Source organism: Phoxinus phoxinus, assembly GCF_949152265.1.
Source record: "Phoxinus phoxinus genome assembly, chromosome: 23".
In the NCBI taxonomy this organism is placed as follows: domain Eukaryota; kingdom Metazoa; phylum Chordata; class Actinopteri; order Cypriniformes; family Leuciscidae; genus Phoxinus; species Phoxinus phoxinus.
The window spans coordinates 20,886,765-20,910,283 of NC_136898.1; the positions used below are offsets into that span (position 1 = coordinate 20,886,765).

General features: G+C 36.9%; 2 protein-coding genes across 4 annotated transcripts; one reads left to right on the forward strand and one right to left on the reverse strand.

The window, feature by feature from the left end:
• The first annotated feature begins 790 nt into the window (after positions 1–790).
• On the forward strand, positions 791–11,548 carry cdc37l1 (cell division cycle 37-like 1). Of its 2 annotated transcripts, XM_079598837.1 has the most exons (8): positions 791–1,094; positions 4,211–4,480; positions 4,986–5,082; positions 5,177–5,292; positions 5,413–5,535; positions 6,772–6,945; positions 8,289–8,360; positions 10,136–11,548. In XM_079598837.1, the coding sequence occupies exons 1-8, from the start codon at positions 1,017–1,019 to the stop codon at positions 10,247–10,249; spliced, it is 1,044 nt and encodes a 347-aa protein (XP_079454963.1). In that variant the 5' UTR covers positions 791–1,016; the 3' UTR covers positions 10,250–11,548. The 2 variants fall into 2 exon arrangements, with proteins under 2 accessions (XP_079454963.1, XP_079454964.1); XM_079598838.1 differs by lacking the exon at positions 8,289–8,360 and having other exon boundaries at positions 810–1,094.
• A 3-nt stretch (positions 11,549–11,551) lies between these two features.
• Positions 11,552–23,170, reverse strand: ak3 (adenylate kinase 3). Of its 2 annotated transcripts, XM_079598840.1 has the most exons (6): positions 22,999–23,170; positions 21,037–21,191; positions 18,368–18,487; positions 18,109–18,281; positions 14,450–14,568; positions 11,972–12,991 (listed from the first exon to the last, which is right to left on the reverse strand). In XM_079598840.1, the coding sequence occupies exons 2-6, from the start codon at positions 21,185–21,187 to the stop codon at positions 12,874–12,876; spliced, it is 681 nt and encodes a 226-aa protein (XP_079454966.1). In that variant the 5' UTR covers positions 21,188–21,191; positions 22,999–23,170; the 3' UTR covers positions 11,972–12,873. The 2 variants fall into 2 exon arrangements, with proteins under 2 accessions (XP_079454965.1, XP_079454966.1); XM_079598839.1 differs by lacking the exon at positions 22,999–23,170 and having other exon boundaries at positions 11,552–12,991; positions 21,037–21,398.
• Between the last annotated feature and the right edge of the window lie 349 nt (positions 23,171–23,519).

Sequence of the window (23,519 nt, forward strand, 5' to 3'; positions counted from 1 at the left end):
AGAATTTCTTCAAATGCATATTCAAATAATCCCTAAAGAATATATAGTGTTTGATACCATCCGCTTTAAAATGTCTGTTTAAAGAAAATGTGAATAAGGAGACTGTGAGTCTCAGATTTGATGTTGCAATTAAAGGAGTTACTATACTGATAGAAGATGGAATAATACTTTATTAGGAAGTTACTAAGAGAATATAGCCCAATATCTTCTCAAACATACTGGCATACACTTGAGTGCATTGACTGGAAATATGCATTGCTGCCTAAAAAAAATATTGCATAACAAATAAGGTGAGAAGCACACATTTTAAAATACTTCATCTGGTGAACCCTATTAAAACTCTTTAGGGTTCGTACTGATGCAATGTTAAATGTGATTTCTGTATGACTGAGAAAGAAAATGTTGTCCACTTATTTTTTTAATTGCATTTATAGCTAAATGTTGGAATGTTTATTGTCTAAAAGGACTTTGCCTATATCCACCATTTGTGTGTATGTGCTGAAGCCCGATGTGCAAGTTAAAGTTCATATTGCAGGTTAGAGTACCCAGTGAGCCAATGTATAGAAAAATAATGTAGGAACTAGATTTAAATATAAACATATACTTATAAAACGCTATTTAGGCGTCTGGAGTCGTTTTTGTGAGACCATTTTTAGACTCATATGCATGTATAACATAAACAAATAAACAAATAACATCTATAAATAAATAAATACATCATAAATAAATAAAAAATAATAAAACAATAAAAAACGTGTTAATAATATTCTTTGAAAATATTATTTTCTGGGCTGTATCATGTGATTAGAGCAAGTCACGTGACGATGATCGCGTCAGCTCACGGAAGTTGTCATAGCGAGCTAAAAAGAGGTACAGAGAGGACTGCTTATGTTATAGCCTGAAAATAACTCTCTCTGCTCGCTTACATCCCACCGAATTGCGTGTGCTTTTCGGATAATAAGCATTATAAGCAGCAGAGCACGTCCCGCGGCTCCAGGACAGAGTTAAGCGGCGGTATGGAGTGGTTTGGAGGCGGCGTGTTCCACTCTGAACAGGACCGAAAGGAAAACATGCCCCGCACACACCCACACGAGGTACCCGAGAAAGTTCACCAGTGCCTCACTTACTACCCGAGGCCTTTTCATTGTGCTTTAAATCAACACGAGGTTGCTGTCTCTGTGTGTTTACACTTGAAACCGTGCGGAAATGTGCAGTGAAGTCGTCGTTAGTTCGCGTTAGCTGGATTACTAACGTTAGAGACTGCAGTAAAAGTTTCCGCAGGATGAGAAGGGAAAGGCTGTGTCTCAATACGTCCCCGTTTTCCGGGGACAGTCCCGGGTTTTGTTGCTCTGTCCCCGACTGGAGCTGTCCCCGGAAATGTCTAATAATACACCCGCAAATACATGGCAAAAAAAGCACGACCAACATAAAGCAGTAATAACAAATGAGATTTCAGTGATATTTCGATGATCACTGGAATAGAAAATGTACCCGGTTTCTATTTCAGAAATCTGGTCACCTTAAGCATTTTTGGGCATCGCAATCACAACGGTCTAGATGGGCATCTCCGATAGGTTTATTTGTTCATTTAAATGTGAGGATCTTTGACATGAGATCACGAGCCTGTGTTTTCGGTCTCGTGTTGACAAGCTTGTTCTGATCTGAGGATGATGAGTGCTTTATTATTAGATACATTACATTTCCACTCCTACTTTGATGACTCACAGTTGTGTTATTTATCTCTATAGTAACTACATTGCCAGTGCATAACATAGAGATCACATAAAAACAGCTTGGGCCTGTTTTTTAAATCAAATTCAATAATGCAAATAATTTTTTAGGAGATAAAAAAGCTCGTTAAATTCACTTTGGAGGATTTTAGAAGGAGGTACAGTGTTATGCTGTTGTTTTTACAGTTTGACAAATGCATTGGGGAAAAAAATATATAACTTTACGTCCTACCTCATGATATATCTGAATTTAAAGGGGTCGTGAATTGAGAGATCTAATTTTATTTGATCTTTCAACATGTAAGAGGTCATTGTGCTATACAAATATCATGTAAGTTTCGGAACTCAAAACTTCATTAATCCTAAAGCAGCTTTTATTAAAACTAAGCTCAGAAAACGACTCGTTTCAGATTTTGTCACATTATTACATCATAGTGAGACGAAAGACCGCCTCCACAGAAGGTCAACGCCTACTTCTACATCATTGCCTCTTTAGCCCCGCCCACCGATTCACACATGTCATGTAGTAGTAAATACAAAACAAACACAGGATTGATTACTCCAGCACCAAAATGATAGAGGATCTTCTGAGGATTACAAGATGTGGAAAGGCACAGTCTTTGCATTGCCATCCTTGTGATCCTAACATTAAGAAAGTCAGATCGTGTCAGTAAGATGCTGTTTGTTTGCGTGCTTCATTTTACTGCGGATTCGCTTTTAAACGAGACAAAAGCGGGCTTTTCGCTGAGACTGAAAATAAAAGACGATGCAGTGACGACTACACTGGATCCGACAGTAATAATGTCGCAACACACAAGTGTGAGTGAGTAACAATGTTTTTATCTTGTGTCAGTATTGCTTTGTCTGATACAGATCGTCTGATATGTGCTGAATATTTATACTGTAGGGTCGCAGTCAACCTGAATAGTTGTGATTTTGTTTATGGTTAATGTGTTGGATTATGGGATATGGAAGAACGCTGCTTTTGTTATTGTTTTGATCGAAGCCGATCGCTGTAATCGTGAATAAAAGCTTCAGTGAGCGACATCTTGTTTTGTCATCAGCACGACATTACAACACATTTAATTTTATTTTAAACACGACACTGCAAAGGACAATGTGTGTTTTTCACTTTATTGCAAAGGTGGAACTGAATAGTCTATAAGAACAGCAAAGCATTGTGACAAACAATTGTACATTCATTTATAATTTGTTTACACGAAACACAGCCAGTTATCTTTCGTCAATTGTAACTGTTGTAAGTACTTAAACTTTATTTGCCACAACCAGGACATATAAAGCATATGTAAAATGCATAAATGTTTCACATTGTTGGCAAAAGTTTCAACTAAGTAACAAGATTTTTCAACACAAGACTATCACACGTGTAATGGCGGGACATTGAAAATTATATTAATATGCAAAACTGTTACTCAATCATAGCAGGGCGTTCAAGTCTTGTATGCGAACATGCCCATCAAAACTGAGAGTTTGAAAGAGTCATAAACCGGATAGAAAATAGCTTATTATTTCTAAATTAGGATGTTTTTTTTATGTAAAAATCTTGATAAGATTATAAGTGGACCATGCAGTCCACGACCCCTTTAAAAATAACAGTATTCAGGCTTGAAAAAGTTATGTAAATGTGTAAAATAATTATATTGTTTTTGGCTAAATATTGCTCTTTACGGGTACGTATTGTAAAACTTCCTTGCAAACAAATGTACTAACATCACTCTTTTTGTTGAGCTTCTTACTGAAGACATTTTTATACTAAGTGTTTTTTTTTTTATTCTAATAATTCGAAAGATTGTTGCTGGCCATATATACATATAAATCTGACCCTGCAGTCTTTATAGAAAATTATATATTGTATAAGAAACCTCTTACATATACCAAAGGCTGTGTTTATTTGATCAAATAAATACAGTAAAACAAATATTGAAATAGCCTATTGTTGTAAAATAGCTGTTTTTTCAATTATTATAAAATGTAATTCATTCCTGTGATCAAAGCTGAATTTTGAAAGCTGAAAAAAAATGCTGGTTCATATTTTTATGGAAAACCAGATGCAGTTTTTTTTTTTTTTTTAAGGATTTTTTTGACTAATAGAAAGTTCAAAAGAACAATATTTTTGAAATGGAACTCTTTTGCAATAATATAAATGTGTTTACTGTTCCTTTTGATCAATTTAATGTGTGGTGGATGATTATTAATTTATTTAAAATACTACTGACCCCAAACTTCTAAATGGTAGTGTATAGATATGTTAAACTTTTCTGGAATTTTTTTGTTGTGTTTTTGTGTCCAAAAAGAATGGCAACCCTGATGGTCAAAAGTTCAGTGCTGCTAGCTTTGTAATGTCGCTGTCACTGAGGACTGGATCTGTTGCAAACACAGAGCAATGTTCTTTATGAATATCTGAGTTTTCCATGCCGACTGTAATGATTAGTGTGCGCTGTCTCTGTGTCCCGTCACAGCCCAGTGCGGAGAGCATGGCGTCTCTGTGCCAGAGTCAGCAGCGCTGTCTGGAGGCCTCCATCGCGTCCCAGTGGCAGCTGGCAGAAGCACAGGACCAGCTCTGCGGTCTGGAGCTCCACAGCTCTGAGTCTGTGGAGCAGGAGCGCGCACGAGCCCTGGCCTCCTCCGCTGAGCTCTCACAGACCGAACAGGAGTGGAGACATAAGGAGAGGATGCTGGGAAGAAGCCCCACTCTGTGTCCTGAGGCCAGCCGAGATGTGTTTGACAAGGTATCTTATGATATCAGCACTCTAGAAAAGTCATTCAGTGTTCATGTCATGCTTATATCTGCATTGTACGATACACTACAGGGCATCTCAGCACTTAACTTTTTAGTCTAAAAATAAAACCCAAGGCAGTCGTCGTCGTCCCCCAAAGTTGTATCTGTTAACACTAGTTAATGTACTGTGAACTAACATGAACGTGCAATTTATTTTTAACTAACCTTAACGAAGGTTAATAAACGCTGTAAAAAATATTTGTTAAAAAATATGTTATTTCATGTTAATTAATGCAGTAACTAATGTTAACAAATAAAACCTTATTGTAAAGCTTTACCAAACATTGTATGTACCTCAAAAACTGACCGAATGTAATAGGAGGAATATAATTAATGATCCATTTGATAAAAAAATGGATGTTATTACCCATTTGTTTTGTGTGCTTGCACAAAATCTGAATTGAACACATTAAGTGTTAGTGTGTCTGATGCCCCTTTTCTCGTTTTTTTCCTAGAGTATCATAAACATGTCACAGTCTTGGCCTAATGAATCTGATCATGATAAGAACTTGGGCTTCAACCAGCGCAATGAAGAACTCTTGAAACATTTTGGTAAGTTATACTTATGGGGTTGTGTTTGATTTGAATGCTTATTAATGGAGACTGCTGATCTTATTGGAGGTTGACGCTTCTTCTGATTGGACAGGTATGTTGAGGAGGTGGGATGACAGTCAGCGCTTTCTAGCAGAGTACCACCATCTCATCTGTGAAGAAACGGCCAATTACCTGATCCTGTGGTGCTTCCGTCTGCAGGCAGAGCAAGTGAGTCCGCTTTCATTTGCAAAATGATATTCTACCTGTTCCGTTTCTGTAGTTTGCAGTATGTAATCTGTGCACTGTGTCCTCGCATCACATGACCTGCCTCTGATACTGATTCTGCAGAAAGAGGCCTTAATGGAGCAGGTGGCTCATCAGGCCGTCGTCATGCAGTTTATTCTGGAAATGGCCCGCAACACACAGCAAGACCCACGAGGCTGCTTCCGGCAGTTCTTTCAGAAAGCCAAAGTGAGACTCACATCTGCACTGATCACTCTCAACCGGTTTTACACAAGACATCATTACACATCTCTTACTGTACACGAGTTATTCAACCAGAGAGGTGCAATAATAAAGTCCTCAAGGACGTGGGATGGGGAATAATTAAGATTTCTTAATGTTTTTGTCTCTTATGCTCTCCAAGGCTACATTTATTTGATCAAAAATACTTTAAAAACTGCAATAATGTGAAATATTTTTAGAGTGTAAAAGTTGTAAACTGTCATTTATTCCTGTGATCAAAGCTGAATTTTCAGCATCATTACTCCAGTCTTCAGTGTCACATGATCCTTCAGAAATCATAATAATATGAAGATTTGGAGTAATGATGCTGAAAATTCAGCCTTAATCAAAGGAATAAATTACATTTTAAAATAATTTCAGTGAAGTGAATAATCGATCGGATCACAAGTAGACGAGGGAGACACATTCCTGTTTACACCTGGTGTTTTAATCCGTCTCTTTTGTCCACTTTCGACCACTTCTGTCCTGATTTCTTCCAGGGGAAGGTCTACGGGCAGGTAATAATGAAATAAGCTCACACAATTTACATATGAATGCGACCGGAGATGACAGAAAACCACACAGAGAACATCAGCTTTAGTTTCTGCTCTGACATTTAGTGTGTGTTAGAAATCAGGAATGGTGAGAGAACATTGTGCTTGGTACGTTTTTCATCTTCAGACCAAACTTGTGTCTCCAGCCGACAAGTTTAAATCCCGTCTGGCTAGAGCGCTTCCCATAATGTTTACGCGTCAGGTCAGTAGACGGAGAGAAGACGGTCTTTTGTGTCTGTTCAAACACATTCAACCACATGAGCGTTCACACTACGAAAGCAATCCGGTCGAATGCGTTTTCGACTACCTCTGGAAGTGGTCAAAAGTGGACAAGCTCAAAACGTTTTACACCCGTATTTAGCCTCGGCCACTTGTGATCCGATCGACCAAAACGCATCTTAATACCAGGTGTAAACAGGGCCTGAGTGTTATGCAATAATGTCAGTGACCACTATAGAGAGACATGACATAACTGACAGCCCGAGGCCAGGACACAGCAATAGAGGACAGATGAAGTTCATATCCACACATGCATCCATGTCATGTGATTGAACTCGCATAATTTTTTTCACTGAAAGTGAAAACTTTGAATGCACTTTGAATCAATTTTAATCTTGCATTGCTCTTTTCTTTTTTCTTTTTTTTAAAGGCAGGGCAGGAGGGATACTTGGACGTCTTCCACACAGAACTCAAAGCCTTCAAGCAGAGAGTGAAAGAGTGTACCATGAAATCAAACGGAGGAACCCCAAACGATGCAGTGCACCAAAATACCCCGCCAGGCTGTCGCCTCGACCCCAAGGAGGTTCTGGAGTCTTTGCCACCGGTAGGAATGATCATACACGTAATTTGCAGGTGGGACATTGTCCCCACCACTTTTTGAAACATCTCGAGGCACGGATCTACCGTCTACAAATGAAACATCTCCAGTTGACTAGCAGAATATTAATTTTGTTCGTTTGTGTTAAATAAAAGGCGATCTGGCGCTGGAATGTGTTGATTTTGAAATCATGGCGAGTCCTCGTTGGCGCTGTTATCAGTTCTCTCTTGGCGCTCGTGCAACTTCACACAGACAAGCGCAAGACTCTCTGTTCGTTCCGTGAAATCGCAAAACAAAATGTGTCCCTGCTCTTGATATACAATCACTGATGCACGTCTTCAAACAAATGAATAAACTATACGAGGGCGGATTAGAACACAAACCTCTCTGACACGCTTGACAAAAGTTGGACCGCCAGACCGTTACAGCACACACACGTTTATTGCGGATCTGTGTATTTATTTATTCACTGACGTGAAGAATCTCGGGAATAGCAATATTGTATTATAGTAGATGTAAGGATGAAACATTACATCACATTAAACATGACTTCTGTTTCGATAAATTAAACTTGATGTACTTTTGAAATTGATTTCTGCACATCGTAATGTTGTTTTTACTGCAATTGTTATTGTAGGCTACACATCTGATGTAGCGTCGTGTCACAGGTGAAACTCGAAAAATTAGAATATGGTGCAAAAGTTCATTTATTTCAGTAATTCAACTTAAAAGGTGAAACTAATATATTATATAGACTTCATGGTTGATATAGTTATGTAGAGAACCATTTTGAACCTGTGAGATTTCACTGTGGGCGTGAATGCATTGAAAATAGACCGATGACAAAATGTATCGTCACACTTAATTCGCAGCTGGTTAGGACACATCTTGACAACATAAACTGTTGTGAACATATTTTCAATGTTGATCAAAAATACAGTAAAGACTAATCTTGTGAAATATTATTACAATTAAAAAATGTTCTATTGAAATATTATGTTAAAATGTGATTTATTCCTGTGAGTGATCAAAGCTGAAATTTCAGCATCATTACTCCAGTCTTCAGTCACATGATCCTTCAGAAATCATTCTTATATGATGATTACATGCTCCAGAAACATGTATTATTATCCTCAATGTTGAAAACAGCTGTGCTGCTTCATATTTTTGTGGAAATACATTTATATTTCAGGCTTATAGAAGGTTAAAAAAGCAATTTTTTGTAACAATGCAAGTCTTTACTGTCACTTTTGATCAATTTAATGAATTAAATTAATTTCTTTCCCAACTTTTAAATAGTAGAGTCGCTAGTAGCAAACTATAAAACGAGTCAAATGTTGAATTTGCAGGAGCTGAAAACATGCATCCAGATGCAAGATATGCAGATTCTCCAGAATGTGCTGAGCAACATGAACCCACAGGTAACGCCGCAGCATAAGGCCCGTTCACAACACAACTATAACGATAAAACGGCACAGAGGAACGATATTGTTGGAATCACTTTCAAATGCTGAAGAACAATAAAAACACTGACAGCCAATCAGAATCCATCCAGCATTTAAAGTGACAGACAACAAAACTGGAGCCTGTGCTTAATAATCAGAACGATATCATGTGTTGGTGAGGAAGCGAATATAGTTATAGATATCGTGTTTGGTGTGAACATCATAACGTGTCAAACACTCTTCAAAATTCGATGATTCGTCTTGATGATTGATTCCAGTTCCCTGATTTATGATTTTAGTAGTTTTGGAGAAGAGATTTGTGGCTCTAGTAGTGGTATTGTGATGCCGCTGATTGTGAATAATAACTGATTCTTGGTTCCTCCTAATCCCACAAATGTCATGGTGCCGCATTATCCGGAGCGTAACCCAAAACATTTTGGCGTGGGTCAGGGTCGGTTCCGCACATATTTCAGGTTCTTGAACACTTCCTCCACTTTCAGCGCACATGCTCAGTCTGAACATCACACAGACATGCTTGCTAAGTCAATGAGAGTCAAAGGACACGGGAAGAGTTGCATAACCGCTTTAATCTGCAGTGTTTCCTTCATCAGAAGAACGCGGGCTGACCTATAAACCCTCTTCCTGCCCTGCAGATCTGCATCAACATGGATGAGCAGATTAAAACGCTGCAGTTGAAGAGATCACACAAATATTACAATTACGTCATTTATTCACCCTCATTTCGTTCCAAAACAGCTTGTCTCACTTTCTTACATTTCATTTAAGATTTATTTTTCAAATAAATGCTGTTCTTTTAAACTTTCTATAATCCTTAACAAATGTTTCATGGTTTCCACAAAAACATTGATAATAATAATAATAAATGTATCTTGAGCAGCAAATCCGCATATTAGAACGATGTCTGAAGGATCATGTGACACTGAAGACTTTCCCCTTTTTTCTTTCATCTGAAAATAAAAGTTTATGCCATTTAAAAGTGGTATATATAGTTTGAAAACATTTCAGAGTAACATTGATGTCGTTTTGTTAGAAAAAGAATAGAGCAGTCGTGAGTTAGTTTATAATTTTTTCATACGGGTAATTCTCATATAATATGTTCTTATACATTTCATATAATTATATAAATAATTATTGAAATATACATAAATATTGATAAAATATATATTTTCTTGCGGCACACTGGTTTTTGCTATAGTTCTTGTCAAAATTTTAATTTCAAAGAATTTCTCAATGTTTTATGAATAAAAAGGGGTTAAATATAGCAATAGCATGGTAAAAACATGGTAACATTCAGAAAATGTGCACATTCACTCATTAAAGAGAAGTTACTGGTCAGATACAATATCCTTTAAGTTTAAAAATACGTTTTTATAAGCTTACGTTCCACCAGGTCCATTTGCAGCAGTTTTTTTTAAATGCATTATAAGGGTTACAGGGATAGTTCACCAAAACTGTTTAATTCTGTCACTATTCAAGTTGTTCCCAACCATATTAATTTCTTTCTTCAGCAAATAATATGAAAGTCAATGTGGTCCATCAAATGTCTGGTGACCCAAATTCTTCAAAATGTATTTTGTTTAGCAGAAGAATAAAGAAACTCATACAGGTTTGGAACAACATGAGTACATTTTTGGGTGAACTATCTCTTCAAGCGTACAGCACACTGATCTCTGTGCTGCAAGTTACAGTCTTCGGCCGTTCATTGATATCCTCTTTCTCTCTCGCCACAGGTGGCAGAATACCACGTGAAGCGCTGCCTGGACGCAGGAGTTTGGACGAATATACCACGAGCCTCCAAAGAGGAGAGTTCAGAAGCGGACGAGTGGAGAATGATGGAGACCTAGCAGTGAAGGCAAACCTTCCGTGGGAAAACGGCTTCGGGTCGGAGGACGGGAAGAACAAGGGCTGCTGTGCTCAGAGACTTTTCTTTTGTATCCGTGCCTGAATGTGTGCTGCACTTTATATTTGTTCAATAGAGAAAGTATTTTAAAAAAAAGACAGGAAACTGTATTTTTGAGGCACTTATATTTTTGTGCAGATTTTGTTACATTTCTGTTGCTCACTTTTCGTCAATCTGTTTTAGCAGTTTGAGAAATGACAGTTTTGGAAAGTGGTACGAGCAGGAGTGCAAAGGAAAACCTCAAATGTATCTGCGTAGTTCGAACCTTTTTTTTGTCGCAAATTGGTTTTAAGTCAACAAGATCAGTGATATTTGAGAAGCCCTGTTTCTTTGTGTTTGAACTTTTTGTTTCACATCCCCATTACGGATTGTAATCTCTAAAGTCCGCTGCACATTGAACTCTAGCTCCTATCTGGGAAGTGTTTCATGTGTCGTGTGCATGACGGCGGCAGATAGCGATAGAGAAACGACACCGAGGCGGGGCAGGAACACCCACTTTACCGTCACGCTGGGAGGGAGACCTTTGCAAAAACTCATTTGCAGGTCCAACTGTACGGCATGAAAACCAGCAACGTAATGCGGTTACCTACAGTTTTAATGAAAGAGATTCACATTTACTGTTGTCAAAATGTAAAGTTTGATTTGATATCAAAAGCAAAAAATGGCAAACGTCTAAGCGATATTTCGTCTGAGGTTTTAAATTCTGTCTTTATTTCCTCACCCTCATGTCATTCCTATCCTAACCTGTATGATTTATTTTCTTCTGTGGAATATAAAAGATATATATTAAAATAAAATAAAAACTATTCATGCAATGAAGGTCAATGGGGTCCAAACAATGTTGTTTTGGACCCCATTGACTTTCAATATATGGTTAAAACCAAAAAAACATTCTTCTAAATATGTATAATATAATATGTTTGTGTTCTACACAGAAGAGAGTAAGTCGTACGTGTTTGAAACAACATGAGGGTTGTGTAAAACGATGACAATGTACTTCTTTTGGGTGAATTGTCCTTCAGAATAAGATTTTGAGATGATTTAGGAAACTTCTTCATTGATATAGTTGCATTGAAACCCAGCCGAAGCTGTTTGCGCATCACATCCGGCCAGTTTGCATTGCTTGTACTGCACACAACATTTACAGCAAACCTAGGATTTGTGTTATAATAAATGTGGTGACATTGTGCAAGTCTTTTACGATCGGATCAAACAAACTGAATTAAATCTTTAGACCCACAGTATTGCTGACTTAATGTTTTATTTCACTATTGTTAAAATAACAACAATGTTTCTAACTCTCTGTGAGAGGTTTCTCCTCTGATTACATGCGCGCAATAAACTCTGGCTTAAAACGTTGTTTATGGGGGAGGGGCTTTATTTTATTTTATATTGACCGTGAGGTTAGTGGGCTGTACAATGAAAGTAAGATCAAATATACACTACGTGCTTCTCTTGGCACGTCCACTCAACAAAAGGAACATAAGGCATCGGTCATAAAAATTAACGATCTTAAGTTAATATATATATATGGTTTTGTATGAACAAACGTGGGAGATAGTGATTGAGAAAATACTGGATTATTACTGGCGACATTGATAAGAAAGATGTATACTTTCCTTTTTACTGTTATTATCTCTCTTAAGCTTACTCAGTCAATCTTTTGGTGCAAAATATATAATGTAAACGGTGTGATTTACATAAAAATCTAGAGCTTCACTACCAAACCAAACTAAAAAGAGCCGAGCTTCACTGTTTATTGCAGTCGTTTCACAGGTCCGCTTTCTAAAATGACATTCAGTACATTACATTTAATCATTTATCCATTATTCCACAGCAGGAATATTCAACTGAATTATTTTCAGTCACAGCAATTTATACAGTGATGCTCAAACTGCCAACAAATCCATAAACAAGTGAATTAATAATTTGCATTTCATTTGTGGCCTAGGACTCCATAACCACACACACAGTGTTTTATCAATACAAAAGGACTTTTGATCACAGAGAATTTCTTTCCCTTTATAAATTACTGTATTGTACAAAACATTTTTTTTATTAAAAATAACATTTTGTACATGATAAAAAATATTAACTCTGTTAGCATTAATAAACTTTGCTACGTAATCATCTCATAATTAGATTGTTTTTGCTCATTAAGGCTACAGTGGTTCACACACAATGGGCGGTACAGGTTTGAATCATATTTTTTTGCACTGCATTCATCTGAGAACTTAATAAATGAGAACTGAGAACTTCTCTAGTATGCGATTTCAATAACATTAAAACGCTGTCATGGATAATAAACGGGAATGTTTAGCGTTTTGCAGCAACTTCAGTTAAAAGAAAAACATTCTCACGGGTCGAGCACTTCAACTATTAGCATGCCTATAACACTGGAAGCTAGTTTGTTTGCTTAAGATGGCAGCGCTAGTGTTCAGAAGACTAGTTTGACCATGATCCTTCAGTGACACTAAAGGCTTCAGCGTGTAAATACAGTAGAGCGCTTAAGGCCACAGAGGTGCGTTGTGCTGCTTCACACAGTGTCCTTCAGATGTTGTAAAAGAATCACGCTTTTCCCATAGCCTGCTGGATTCCTGGGATTTTCCTGGTCAGGAAGGCATGAACGTGAGGCCATATCTTGTTGGTTTCAGTTCCTGAGAATGTCTCCAACACTCCTTTACTCCTGTTAAAGTATATCACACGTAATGGTGTAAACATTATTATTCATGAGATGTTTCACCCTCAGTCCAGCTTAAAGGAATATAGATCATCCTCATTCATTATCATCCAAAAATGATGTTCCTCCTTTGACCAGACACTGGAGAACCAATGACAGGTTTTGGATGTAACATGTAGGACCGTTGATGTAATCCAGGGTTTGCCGAACGGCAGGGGTTTCTTGAGTTGATGAAACGCTAATAATTGATTATATTGAATGTACAATAAAATAATAGGAGCTGCATGATAACTGCGATACGCACTGTATTCAGCATCTCGGGAACGCAAACTGCGCTAGGTTTACTTTATTTACACATTCTCATAGTTTCCAACATTTTTGTATGGAAACTAGGGCAGAAGATTACAGTTTATGTAATATTTAAAGCTTGAGGCTTTCATTTAGGGCATAAATATTAGCATTGTAACTTGTGGTGTAAAATAAATTATTATTAACAAAAAAATTTTTTTTACATAAATGTCATATATAAATATATTCTTAATTTTTATTAAATTATTAAACATAATAATAACAATACATTGTTAAAAATGATTGTTGCAATTAGCAATCACAATTTTTTTGAGACAACTCAAATATTTAAGTTGACTAAACTTAAAGGTTTAAGGAAGCATGAACAATTACTTTGAAACAGTATATTTAAACTAATAATATTCATAATTATTCTATAATTTGATTAGATTCCTAAAACACCATTGTAAATAATGTACAGGTAATATGGACTGAGACACTTTCACAACTAAAAAGAGGCTTGAGTCCATTTTTAAAGTTGGCTATGAAGTCAAAATAAAACGAATTAATATTCTACTCTATATTCTATATATCTATTTACTTGCATGTCATGTGACCATTAACCAACATCAGAGAACTGTGGACACGCAAATGTGTTGTTCATTTATCAAAATATTAACTTAAATTCTCAAGTATTTCAAGTAGTTAATATTGAACTTTTATGGGGTTTGGCTGACAAAAATGTTTTATGAACCCTGATAACATCAAAGCGGGTGCAACATGCTTCGATTTAAATGTACAAGTACGCAAGTGAGATTTGAGGAAGATTTCCTGCAAATGACTTCAATTTTGATCCGTTCTCATATGGCCTCTGAAGATTTTACATATAGATTTTACATATGTGAAATATATGTACAAGACTACTTTAATATTACTTTATTTTATATTACTCTCATTGCATGGAAAAGAGCAGCATGAACATTCTGCTAAACATCTTCTTTTTGGTTCCATTTAAGAAATAAATTCATACAGATCTCAGAAGCACATGTGAGTAAAGAGTGACAGAATTTGGATGAACTATTCCTTTAAATATTCCCTAAATAATTTCAGCGGTGTGTGTTACTGCGTTGTTTCATTCAGCATCAATCATAAAGAAAACAGCTTTCTGTGCAGTACCTGTAGTACTCTAGAACCGGCTGTGTCTGTCTCTCATAGTCCTTCAGTCTTCTGGACACCGTTTCGGGACTGTCGTCGTCTCTCTGGACCAGCGGTTCTCCTGTGACATCATCTAGACCCTGTGCAAATAGACCAATGATTACGCTCTACAGGCACACCACAAATACCGACTTTAAAACCTGCTATAAACACCAAATTACCAGTGCCTTTGCTCAAGAGCTCGTGTATTGAAACAGTCAACAAGCCTTGGCAGGCGTTGTGAATCGACGTGACCTTCAGACACACAGTTTTGTGTGGACATAACTGTGTTTGAGCAACACTGACAAACACTGTTTCACACTTGGCTTGTTCTGTATTAGTTCAAAACACACTGAATCACTGTCTTGTTTGAAACGACTGCAAAGATGACCAAAATATAACCGTTTTCTTTGCGACCTCAAAGGATTTGTGGTGGAAAATCTTTTAGAAGCTCTTGCATATGAACGGCATATTACTCATTATTTGTTCAGTTTCACTTTTCTAAAACTCCCTGCCCTTAGAACTTTTTATTTTTATTTTAATGTACAGCAGCAACTGTCCAAGCAACATTTAAGCCCATTTTCAGTCCTTGCGATTGCTCTTTTCTCGGACAGTTTCATTTATTTACAGGAAGTCCGTGACTTCCTCAGCGCGCTCCAGATTTATTGCAGGGATGAGAGCAAAGTTCCTTAGTAAACAGAAGCGTTCTTATCTGTCTTGAGAGCCAAGTTGTGAAATACCATGACCTACTTTTACCACAAGAACAAGTTTAACACACACACATTTACATTTTTAACTTTTTACTGTTTTTAACATGATTCCATTTTTGAAAAATGAAAAAAAATGAAAAACTGTTTGTTAAGAGTGTTTATATGTAAAATTACATAAATTTAATTGTAAAATTAATTTATATTGTATATTATATAGAAAATGTATCTATATATACACACACCACACATGTATTAAACCTTGTGAAAAGAAAGTGTGCTTAATTGTACTGAATATACACTTGTAGTATTAGTGTAGTTCAGATCTATATTTTTAAGTATATATACATTTTTAAAAACTGTACTTGCAGATAATATAACATTTATGCAATAAAAGGCCACTGAAGTGTAGTGATAGAGGGTACACATTCATGACTGTTTCTTGACACACTTTTAAAAAGTGCACTTTGCAATCATGTCAGATTAAACGTTTTACTTTAAAGTATATTTTAATCATTGTTTTAAAAATCATATGTTGTAAGTACACTTATTTTGATGTGTTGACTAACATGCTCAAGCACGTGTAGTGTTTGATTATCATTTTAACTGTAATGTTTTTGATATTACATTTAAACAGTGTTTAAATGTACAGGTAATGCAAATTATGTAATAAGATTACTTTTTCAAGTAACTAGTAAAGTAACGCATTACTTTTAAATTTACAACAATATCAGAGTTCCTTTTAAAATAAGTAACGCAAGTTACTTAGTTTTCCCATGTATTGACTGACGGCTAATATAACACATTACTTTCCGTAAAAAGTAACACAGTTAGTGTTACAATTAGTTTTTTTTTTACTAATTTACAATTAGTAACTCAATATTGTAATGCATTACTTTTAAAAGTAACTTTGCTCAACACTGCATTTACAGTTCATATATTTTAAATGTACTAATTTCATTTGCCAGTTCGTTACAAAAGTGTAATTACGAATATATAAGTTTCAATAGAAATGACATCAAAGTATATTTTAGTTTACCATAAATGCTTGTCAGCACATTCAGCAGTTCACTTCAAAACCATATTCCAAAGACAATAGAATTATGAAATTACATGTAAAATGTACTTAGGTCATAATTAAGTACACTTAAAAAAGCACTCTAAGTTCAGCTAATTGCATTTAATATATTATACATTTAAACTATATAACTTTCATTTAATTGCAGTTATCATGCAATTAAGTGTACATTCAGTTCGCACTTACTGTAAGTATATTCTTTCAAAGTAACAATACTCTTTTTAAAAGTATGTTAAGGGTTGTTATAAGCATTCTGTGTGAATTCACTTGCACCTCACTCTTGCGAACAGCATTTCAGCACAAAACAAATGTTCAATAACTACCGGTACCTGCAGTTTAACCAGGCCAAGGTCAATGTTAGTCTTTTTAGTGCAAACACACCTCCTTCAATCAAATTTGGCTAATAAATACACAACTCAGCACCATTTACCTGACGTCATTAACGTTGCACTGTTATTACCTGTAGAAAACGGGGATTAAACAGCATTTTAAGTATGTTTTCTCGCATTTCTATTGACCATGGCAGCAATACTGATCAAATGTATTTTCACAGCCTTTTTGCAGTATAGACCTTATGTGGCCCCGCCCCTTTTTCTGTTCTGTCTTCCGGTTTGTATTTCCACAGCATGAAGGAAAGATCTTACGGATTTATGAATGAACCGCTCGTTTTAAAATCGGTCTACTGACATTTGTTTTGACATCCGCTTCAAACGTTACAATGCTCAACAACAAGTTAACTTAAAGGGGTGGTATCATGCCCTTTTCACAAGATGTAAAATAAGTCTTTGATGTCCCCTGAGTGTGTATGTGAAGTTTTAGCACAAAATACCCCACAGATATTTTTATATAGCATGTTAAAGTTGTCACTTTTTGAGGGTGAGCAAAAATGTTTTGTGTCTGTCCCTTTAAATGCAAATGAGCTGCTGCTCCCGGCCCAGGGGGCGGAGCTACAACAGCTTGTGTCCTTTTACCTCACACAGACATGCACTGAACATTTCAAACACTTTTAGCCTTTTATGTTCAAACTGGAGTCAGACGAAGAGGGAGGGACTCAAGAAGAAGTGACAACATGTAGAAGAACAGGACATTTCTGAATGGTTAGTTGGTGAATTCATGTAGATGATGTGTAGTTATCTTCTAGTCATTGATTAGCATATTTTGTCATGATAATCTATAAATCGTGTTCCGGAGGCGGGATTTATGTAAATTTTAGGGTTGGTGATGTCACTAACCCGGCAGGAATGTTGTGTAGTCCCTATCAGCCGTTTGTTGTAGTCCTTAAAGCTACACTGTGTAGGATTTTCTCCCATCTAGCGGTGAAAGTGTATTTGACTACCAACTGAATATTATTTTCTAGCCCCTCCCATTCCGAGGCCGTTGTAAGCTTGAATTTCCAGGAATGTCCCTCTTTGGCTAATGTATTTTCAAGATGGAGGCGCAACATGGCTTCCGCCATTCGAGCGACTCACCCGTATGTATTATAAATGGCAGATTCTACACTTACGAGAATACTTGATTAGTTGGTAGAAGTAATTATACAATAATGAGCACATGTCATTTTGAAAGAACAAAGTGGTTTTTGCTAAGAATTAACTTAAAAAATTACACAGTGTAGCTTTAAAAAGGAATTTCTTTAAAAGCAAATATCTCCCTTTGCTTTGAGCGTTGTAACTTTACAGATGTTGTTTAACTAAAGTTAGAAAAGTGAAATCATAATCAACCACCCCTTTTCCAAGTGTACAGAACACTGTGGAGTTTTCATATGAGCAAAGGTGGTCAACTTCCTGTTTCTTTAGTTTAATTATCAACAGTTCCCTGAAGTAATGTTACACAGGATTGTAAATATCTCAACTCACCGGCTTCTTGGGCGGGTTGAAGTCTATATTATAGACCCTGCCGCTGGGAAGGTGCACCCAGCGGGACGTCAGGCGCTCTCTGATGGTCTGGAAAGGCACGTCCAGGTTTATAACCGAGTCCACATCACACACGGCGTCCAGGGCCTCGGCCTGAGCCCCGGTGCGAGGAAACCCTGCCGGGACACGAAGGCACAGAGTGAATAAAGATCACACGTATAAGATCAATAGAAGAGCATGTGTGCCGCGGTGGGAGTGGTACCGTCCAGTAGCCAGCTGGTCTGCTCGATTCCCCTCAGACTGGACAGGATGAGACGCGAGATGACATCATCAGGAACCAGCTGACCCTGATCGATACACGACTTCATCAGGAGACCCAAATCTGCCCAGGTGCATAAGAGACGGAATATAGTTATTTCATAAATACAGAGGGAATCCACAAATAAATATAGTCAGGAGTTCATTTTTTATATTGTATTTATGTCGATTCTAATTTTACCAATAAAATAATTTATAGTAATATGACGCGTCTGTCATTACTCATATTCATGGTTTCTAGTGTGATGCAAGGCTGTGAGGTTGATCATTAATGTTACTTCAGTCTCAATGATTTTTACCACGCTCCTATTACCTATTCAATTGGAAAAGATGTGTGACCAATACATGAACTTTAAGTGTCTCTACACATTTCAATAACTCTGTAATAATCGTTCAAAAGTAATAATACTCTAATAACACCATTAGTAATAAATGAATAACACCCTGTTTTGTTCAGTTCTTTGTCGGTGATCGTCATTAGTAAGTGTGCTAGGCGCGTACGAGATTCTCCCGTGTATTTCGGTTTGTCAATTAAATAATATTTAGATTTAATTTCTTAGTCATTTGTGTTGGATTGCAACCACAACCATAACTGTGAAATTTCCATAATTTCAAATATGTTTTAGCTTATTCACTGTTCACTTAAATAGTCCTGCACTGTACAAAAGCATTTTTCAAAACACAGACAATTAATTAACAAAATATGCATATTATTAAGAAAAAAGCATATGCTTTTAGAAGCGCATGCTGTCAACTCTTGAAATATGATCAACATTCTGTCATCATTTTCTCACCCTCTTGTTGTTTCTATAAGAAGATATTTTGAGAAATGTGTTTTTTTGTCCATATGATGAAAGGCAATGGTAAATGTTCGGTTATCTACGTTCTTTGGGAAGACATGAGGGTGATGATGTATAATGAGAGAATTATCATTTTTGGGAACTCTCCTTTTAAGGTCCTACATTGATCTGTAAATACATGAAACTCAAATATTAATTGAAATATTTCTCTATATCTGGCTAAATGTTGTGTTATGCATAGGGTTCATTCGACGGCCATTTGTTTCATGTTGAATCTGGTTTATAATAATAATAATGGTTTAGTCTCACTGTGGATCATGTACACCAGATAACTGATCAGTTCTGCAGCATAACACTGTCACACAACATGGAAGGATATTCTGCTTCCCAGAGACACACAGAGCATCTGGAATTCATTTGGGATGTGTGTACATGTAACGTGTAATTCACAAATCGTTTGAGTTAAAGAACACCGACAATAAACCTGCTCTATCAGTGTTGGGGTAACAAGTTATGTAATCAGATTACTTTTTCAAGTAACTAGTAAAGTAACGCATTACTTTTAAATTTACAATACAAATATCTGAGTTACTTTTTCCCATGTATTGACTGACAGCTCTCCTGTCTCCATGTTGAGAGAAATTGTAAGCGCAGAGGTGTTGTGTGTGTGTGTGCGCGCAGTGTGTGAACATGATGCTTATTGTAGCTCTAGTCTAGACTAAATGTGTGCATTTACTCATCTCACTTGAACAAAAATAGATTCAGTACTCCTCAAAATGATTAAAAACAGTGAAATGCAAACTCAGAATATTACACAAACCTGCTATTAAATATGTTAAATAACACAAGTATACTTTATGTATTTAATCTCACTTTATTAACCAATGCTGACCTTTGATGATCCAATTCAACCATGATAATAAGAAGCAAAAATTACTTTTATATTAGGCCTACATCATATTTGTGTTTCTTTTTCTGTTATTAAAAAACAAACAAATTAGCGAGCCCAGGTGATGCATTACTTTCTGTAAACTTTGTTACTTTTCTGTAAAGTAACTTTGCCAACACTGTGCAGTATAAAGTACAATCTTACACATTTCTGAGTTTCGGTGCAAATTTCTGCTTTTTTTAACATGCAAAGCCAAGGCTTGGGCTTCAGGCTTGGGTGTGATTTACAGCCAAAGTCTCTTTCTTAGACATGTTTAGTATGCAGGGCACATTCTTTAGTGAAAGACATCACCCTCAAAAGTTAAACAAAAGCCCTATTAAAGCACAAATATGTAAAAATACACTTAAAGTCTACACATAAAAAGAGTGATGCCACAGACGTAAAAGCCTGAGGTAAACAGCAGACAGACTTAAATGGTTTTCCCAGACAGTGTTTACCTCAACAGCAGTCACCAGCACTGGAAGAAAGTGTCACACTAGACAATATATCAGCGAACTGTCTCAGAGTTAACTCTTCCGTGCATTTCAAAACAAAAAATATGAGAAAAGCTGTGTCTTTAGTGATAAGTGCTGTTATTTTTGGACATCACACGCGCGAGCTCACTCGAAAAGTGTAAAACTGACACTGCGTTTTTGAGACACAACCAAAGTTTAGACTCTGTTCTGGTGATAAGAAACCTCTGATCCTGCTCAACATAAAACCGAGCTCCTGAAGTTTTGCAGCCATTTTATCAAACCTGCGTAGGAAGTTAAACTACGCTCGTAGCGAACGGGGAAAAAAAGATGCAACCGTTCATATTCTGTTACATTATGTAAATAAATAAACAGTGAAATAGTATTGAGCCCAGTGCTGAAGCTCTCGTACCTGTCTTCGCCTCGATATTGGCCCGCAGCAGGTCCCCACTGGAGAGATGCTTGAGCCCGAAACTCTGCGCTATCCGAGCAGAAACGGTCCCCTTCCCGGAGCCCGGGGCCCCCATGATCACCGTGCGGAACACCGTCTGCAGACCCATCATGCAACTATTCGAGAATATGAAATTAAAGAAATATCTCCTATTCACAGCATCTCTCCGACCACTGCAGTCCTATGAAATCAATATGAAAGTGATTCTAGGGGTGTGCGCGGTCCTATAAGCGATCGAAACGACAAATACGCTACTCCAGTTTTATTCCCAGATTAAGCCCGTCCTTTGCTAATGCACGCGCATCTCTCGCGGGCGCGCTCACATTACAGGAAGTGCTGGCTTTGTCTCAAGTGGGCGTGTGAAGTGCACACTACAACATGATGGATATTTGGTACATCTCTTTGAGAGGTCTCAGGAACCCGTAGGCTACCTAGACGCAAAGACTCCAAATATGAAGAAAATCTGATTCACTGAGTAACAGTTTAGCTATAACTTATTGGACACATTAACGCCGCTACATTACACAATGCTTAATACAGTGTCAATAGTTAATAGTTAAAATTTAAGATATCTTTAATATATAATTTTGGGGCCTTTATGGGTCCATGGACCCCTGGTTGAAAACCCTGAACGTTTTAGAAAATAAATAATATTTTATTTGTTCTTATTACCAATATTGATAACTAAAACTATTAAAAAACCTGATATGCAAATAAATTAAACATCGTAGGCTAATATTTAAATAGAACATAAACTAGTAAAATGACAAAAGCACAACAAAATGACTAAATGAAAATTAAATTAAAATGGACCATATGAAACAAAAATCTAAATAGAAAATATTAGCCTAATAATAACAACTATATAGGCTAAATGAATTAACACTGCATATTACAGCACATGAGAAAATGCTGAGCAATTTTTAATGTGTAATTATTTAGTGGATTAGCTCTTTAATGGCATTATTACTTTATTGTATTAATTGAAACGTAACCTAATATGCACAAAACAAACAAACAAACAAACAAACAAACAGCATGCTGCTCAATTATTATGCAATGTGATTATGCAACATGTTAGTCAGAGTAGGTCTGCTCAGGGGCGATTCCAGGATATTTTAAATGGGGGGGCACAGGGGGGACCAAGAACCAGTCAGGGGGGGCCAATCAGAAAATTCAACTGAAAATAAATACTGGTTTAGAAAATATTAAGCACGATCACCAAAATATAGATGGTATTACATTTGTCTTTTTTTGCATGGATTAGGGGTTGTCAAACTTTTTGGAGCCGGGGACCCCTCCCTTCATATTTATAACAGTGACTGAGCCCAAAGTTAATGAGGGAGCGGGTACTGAAATTTGTTTGCACAAATGGTCTTTGGAATATTGTGGAATTTTTGTCTTTCTTGATCTACACATGTGTATTTTAAGGTGTTTTAAGGCAAAAACATTGGATAACTACAGCTTTCCAATTCCATTCCGTCTTTGTTATTCCAATACTTATACACATTCGAGGTACACAAATATAGCCTAGCCTATATTTATACAGTAATAATGGAAATATGTTTAATAGGTGATTGTGTTATTTAATCGCACTTATATCCACTGTAATTAGCAGGAAAACACATACAGTATATCGGTGTTAAATAGAAATACATTGTAAAATGTTATCCAGGTCTCATCCTGGGCACAGTGCTGACCTGTAGCTATATTTCCTTTCCCAAAGCTGAGCTTTGGATACTTTGCATACTGATTGTTTCTATTGTTCGTTTAAAACTTCTAGGCCTATATCTAAAATAGCTGTTTAGTTTAGCTATTTAAATCTTATCTCGCACTTTATGACTGTTAACTGCAGCGTCGTGCGGGAATTCACACTGGGCTTGTAGCTTCGATATTTCAAAATATATTTAGTGTGTAACTTACATACTTTCCTCCTGTTTTAAAAACGCGCAACTGTGCTTCCTCTTCGCGCGAGTCTCAAATCAAGCAGTGATTGACGGTGGTGTCTCTTTCCTCCTGATTTAAAAACGCACAACTGTGATCACTTCTTCTTCGCGTTCGCGCTAGTCTCAAATCAAACAGTGATTGACAGCGCTCTGGTCCAATGGTGCGGTGGGCTTTTTCAGGTTGGTTGACAGCAAATCTAACCCAATGAGATTGGAGGGGGGGGCACCAGGGGGGGCCAATCATATTCCAGGGGGGGCCGGTGCCACCCCGTGCCCCCCCTCTAGACACGCCCCTGGGTCTGCTCTGATGGGCTTTAGAGTTGGCAATGTTTTCTCTGCTTGATTAAATCATCACCAGAATGTAGTGTGGAGTTTCATCTGAGGGATTTGATTGACATTTTTCATGCTGGTTTAACACAATCACAAGAGAGCCCATTTATCCCCACCACTGACTGACTGAATCATCATTTATCAGCTGACAAATGATTGACAGGAGGG